Source organism: Tubulanus polymorphus, chromosome 3 (genome assembly GCF_964204645.1).
Source record: "Tubulanus polymorphus chromosome 3, tnTubPoly1.2, whole genome shotgun sequence".
NCBI classification, from domain to species: Eukaryota; Metazoa; Nemertea; class Palaeonemertea; order Tubulaniformes; family Tubulanidae; genus Tubulanus; species Tubulanus polymorphus.
Window position 1 is genome coordinate 19,532,552 of NC_134027.1, and position 5,401 is coordinate 19,537,952.

At 37.8% G+C, this 5,401-nt stretch overlaps 1 protein-coding gene across 1 annotated transcript; it reads right to left on the minus strand.

Annotated features, from left to right (window-relative positions):
• Positions 1–1,228: 1,228 nt before the first annotated feature.
• LOC141902146 (uncharacterized) lies at positions 1,229–4,663 on the minus strand. The gene has a single exon (XM_074789786.1). It carries the CDS (start codon positions 4,661–4,663, stop codon positions 1,229–1,231), a length of 3,435 nt encoding a protein of 1,144 aa, XP_074645887.1.
• Between the last annotated feature and the right edge of the window lie 738 nt (positions 4,664–5,401).

Consider the following 5,401-nt stretch of genomic DNA (forward strand, 5'->3'; position numbering starts at 1 on the left):
TTCTTGAATTACATATTTATATAAAGGTGCATTATTATTTATCAATTCATAGTGTAATGGAATTTTATATTTGCTTCCATAAATCTTTTTAATCAAATTATCTACATCATTAGTTACTATTGCGTTATCAGAGTCTGATCTTAATTTATTTTGGTTTTCTGATTGGATTCCTTGAAATATCATATTATTTCTATTTTCTTTAATTAACCATAAATCTTTATAATGCATAAATAAATTATAATCATCTAATGAGTAAACTTTTTCTGGACCAATCTTTATAGTTAATTTTTTTAATCAAATATCTTCCAACATTATCAACAACATAATTATTATTATTACCGGTTACTTTTATATCGGCTGATAAATAAATACTATTTGGAACATAAAAAGTAGTTTGTGTTAATCGAGGAATTCTAACATATAAAGTTTCATCAGGATTAATATTAGAAGGGTTATGAGTAATTATATGAGGAGATCTTTCTGCTTTAATAGCATTAGATATTCTATGATTCTCAGAAGGATTGATATAACGCCCACTCATTTATTTAACTAGAAAATTAATCATTTATTTTTTATCATGTTTACTTGATAAAATAATATGTTCAGCAGCAAAGTTGATAATGTTTCCTGCAGATTTCAATATAAAACCAACAATTGTTCTAAATCGACGAAACGAATCCTCGAAAATCTATTGAACACGAAAGCACAGCTACATTTCAAACTCAGCGTGTTTATTTTAACAACTAACGATGCTGCACTATGCCATATAATGCCGGTTTGCTACAAATATGAAAATATATATATAAGTAATCAATTCAATTTATGCAAAGAAAACTAACCCACAGCAAATCTAAAAATTCGTTACTTACAATTACTGTAGCTCCTCGAGCAAGTTTCTACGAAAATGACCAATGCTCAACTGTGAGATATTCAATATATACTGTATATATAATGTACTAGACTTAGTAACAACAAAGCATGGAGAGGTTCAATGATGGGTTACAAATCCTACAGTACTAAAGCTAAACTCGACTACAATAAAATTCTATAGCAGCAACCGGACTTCAATTTACAACACAGCACCTCCTAAACATCCGTATCAGACGGTGTTTGAAAATATAACGATATCATATTACAAAGATTACATGATTACTTCAAATACATATTATTGTCGTATCAAATATAAGTAATTATCTCGCACATACAAATACAAATTTAATCAAGATAATTATACAATACTCTCTTCCAATACGCAAAGCTTAACTACTGGTCGAACATATTCTGACGAAGAGGTTTTTACTTTTACCGAACGAATTCGTCCATCATTAGGACTAGCATAAACTTCAATAGAACGACCCAATGGCCATTGACCACGAGGAATGTCTTTGTCTTTGATTAACACTAAGTCACCTAATTTGACATTTTCTGTATTTTCTAGCCACTTGCTTCTCATGGTTAAGGGTGGCAAATACTCTTTCAGCCAGCGACGCCAAAAGTGGTCTGCCAGAACCTGGGACTGACGCCATCTTTTTCTACTGTTGATTTCACGCTCATGAAATACTCCAAGGGCCACGACAGAACTAGCACCCCCGTGTAAAAAGTGGTTTGGTGTAATGGGTGTAAAATCTGCAGGATCCACGCTATTATAAGTTAAAGGTCGACTATAAACAGATGCTTCCACCTCTATAAGCGTTGTTCGCAGCACGTTTTCAGGAAATGGTTGTCCTTTAAGGACTGATTTGATAGCCGCCTTTACCGTTCGAACCAATCTCTCCCAAACCCCACCAAAATGGGGGGCACAGGGACTATTAAAGGTCCATTTAATACCCTTTTCATGACAAAAATTAGAAATACGAGATTGATTTAATTGTGTTAAACATTCTCTTAACTCTCTCTCAGCTCCAACTAAGTTGGAACCATTGTCACTATAAATATGACTCGGCTGACCACGTCGCCCAATGAAATTCCTCAGAATTAGTAAAAATGTGTCAGTTTCCATTGAGTCAGCTACTTCCAAATGTACTGCACGAGTTACTAAACACGTGAATAAGCAAACCCATACTTTGATTGTAGAACGCCCTCTTTTGATGAATAAAGGGCCAAAATAGTCTACCCCACTAAATTGAAAGGGTCTGCAATGGCTAGTAATTCTATGTGCGGGTAAATCCGACATAAAAGGAACTCTAGACTTAGCTAATCGACGACGACAACCGAAGCACCGCGAAATCGCACGCTTTGCGACAGATCTAGCTTTAATTGGCCAGTACTTTTGACGAACTAATGAAATCAAGTGCTCTGGACCAGCATGGAAATGAATAAGGTGTTCTTTTCGTACAAGAAGCTCCGTGATATGATGAGAGAAAGGGAGAAGCAACTGATGGCGCGCCTCTACGGAAACATTTGGAGCATTGTGAATCCTTCCACCTACTCTGATACAGGAGCCATCAAAAACTGGATCAAGACAGCGCAAAGAACTATGATCCTTTAACTTCCCCTTTTTAAGGAAAGAGAACTCCTCTGGGAATGAGTCAGGTTGGGCTTGAGAAACTAAGCATGTTTCCGCAAAATCAAAATCTTCCACTGTCAAAGTTTTTGCTTTTACAGCTGTATATCCCAAACGTGGAACGTGTGAGGCAAAATTCCTGATAGCCCTTAAAATCCAAGCTGTTCTGCGTAACAAAGGGTACCAACGAGAATAATCCTCCGGCTGTACAAGACCCGTTAAGTCAATGACTGGCTCAGCCTGAGGAAATGCTAAGACTTTATTCACTACCTTAGTTTTCTTGAGATTTTCATCTATATCTGAAATGATACCTAGATCAGGCTGAGACGGCCATTGCTTTTCAGGAACACGGAGAAATTCGGGACCTGCAAACCAACGATGCGAAAAAGTCAGATCAGAAGCTAAAAGCCCCCTTGAGCAATCGTCCGCAGGATTCGACTCGGATGCAATATACATCCACTGATTAACCGATGATATTTCACGAATTTCCCCCACTCTATTGGCTACAAAAATCTTGAATCTTTTTTTTTCATTACGAATATATCGTAAAACAGTTTGTGAGTCAGTCCAATAAGAGACTTCAATGTCACAAATTTCTGACAGTTCTCGCTTCAAAACCTCACCCAAACGAACCGACATAACTGCACCTTGCAGCTCCAATTTCGGCATGGTTAAAGGATGTTTTGTAGGAGCTAAGTGAGTTTTTGAAGCGAGAAAGGTAGTTTGAAATGAACTATCAATCAAATAACGCAAATATGCTACACTACCAAATGCCCTCTCGGACGCGTCACTAAACAAATGCAACTGTACATTACTAACAGAAGGAGAAAACAACTCATGGTGACGAGGAATTTTCAGCTCATGCAACAACTTCAACTCATTTTGCCATTCATCCCAGGTTACCAATAAGTCCCCAGAAATATCTTCATCCCATTCGAACCCAGACCGCCATATATCTTGAATCAAACACTTGGCCCTAAGTATGAATGGTGATAGGAAACCTAATGGATCAAAAATGGATGAGACAGCGCTTATGATACCTCGTTTAGTAAGTTTAACATCTTTGATAACAGGTTTAAATACAAAGGAATCATTCTGAGCGTTCCATTTCACACCTAAAGTCCGTTCTACTGATAAGTCACCTAAGTCTAGGTCTAACGAAGGGTTAGCAAGTTCTTCAGGGTGAATTTGGGATAGGACCCATTTACTTGATGACATCCACTTTGTGAGATGGAAACCTCCTTTAGCAAGAATATCTTTTACCTCATAAGCTAATTGCAACGCTTTGCTATCACCAGGAACTGACTTGAGAAAATCATCCACATAGAAATTTCGCAAGACAGAATTTACAGCGATGCTACTAAAACAATCAATGTTATCACGAGCTGATCTTTTTAGAGCGTAATTCGCACAACAAGGCGAGTCTCGAGCACCGAAAATGTGCACCAACATCTTAAAAACCTCCGGAGAACCATATGAGCCATCTGGCCGCCAAAGGAATCTCAATGTTTCAGATTCGCTTTCAGAGGTTCTCACTTGATGAAACATCGCTTGTATGTCCGCAACAAGCGCTGTTTCAAATAAACGAAATCTTTGTAAGACACCAAACAAACTATTTAACAGATCAGGGCCTGTCATTAGTAAGTTGTTTAACGAAGAACCCCTGAACTGCGAAGCTGCATCAAACACTACCCGAAATTTACCCGGCTTGTTCGGGTTCAAAACGCAATGGTGAGGGAGATACCAAGTTCTAGGTGTCGAAATAATTTCTTCCTCCGGAGTCAACTTTCGAGCATACCCAGCGGAAATATAGCCATTAAGTGTATCACAATAGCCATTTTTAATTACAGAATCTTTACACAGGCGGTTTGTTAGCAAGTCAAATCTTCTCTTAGCTAATGGAAAGTTATTTGGTAAAACACTATTTTCATCTCTCCATAGCATACCTACTTGATAATGATCACCCACAAGTTGGGTTGTTTCTTCAAGAATTTTAAGAGCTCTTTGATCTTCAACCGATCCAATCTTATCAGGGTAAGTTACACCAAAGGATTCTGTTGACCAAAAGTTCTCAATTTGTCGTGAGAGTGAATTTTCATCAACAAGAGAGCATTCCGAAACAATTGAATGGACGTGAACATCGCACAAGTCATTTGACATGTTCCCAAACAAACACCACCCTAATCTAGTCCGAATAGCTAAGGGCTGATTTGATGTCCCTTCCCTTACCTCTAATTGTATATGTGCTCTAGGTACATTTGCACCCAAAAGTACTTTAACCTGACGTGGGAATGTATCAGGAAATCGCAGACCCTCTAAATGTTTCAACTTATGAGGAGAAAATTCATTATATTTCTGAAGTGGACAACTGATATTACCAGATGTAGTCATGCTTGGGACACATGAATGACAAAGGATCATTGCTTCGAACGGTAAAGGAAACACGGCGAGATAACTGTGCATCGCTTGAGTGAAGTGTGTTGATAGTCAATACTTGTTTTTTACCAGACAACCCTAAATCAATAGCCAGATCTTCACGGATTAATGTCACGTCACTCCCAGAATCCAGCAGACCATACGTCGATATACGTCTTCCGTTAGCACCCTGAACCACAATCGGCAAAACCTGAAAATACACGTCAGAACAATTACTATCGAGACCAAGAACTATATTGCGTTCTATTGCGCTAGGTGCTACACCTTGACTACTACTGGCTTGCGATTCACTATTACAAGTGTCTAGATTCTGAGTTTGATTCTTTTGTTCAATATCATTAATTTTGATTTTACGTTTAACATGAAGCAGTGTATGATGTCTCTTGCCACACCCTGGTTCTTTACAGCAAGAAAGAGATTTGCAAGTCGCAATGAAATGACCAGGTGACAAACAATTAATAC

Bases quoted from the DNA above. Each gene is read 5' to 3' on its own strand.
- LOC141902146 (XM_074789786.1), bottom strand. From the start codon at position 4,663: ATGTCAAATGACTTGTGCGATGTTCACGTCCATTCAATTGTTTCGGAA.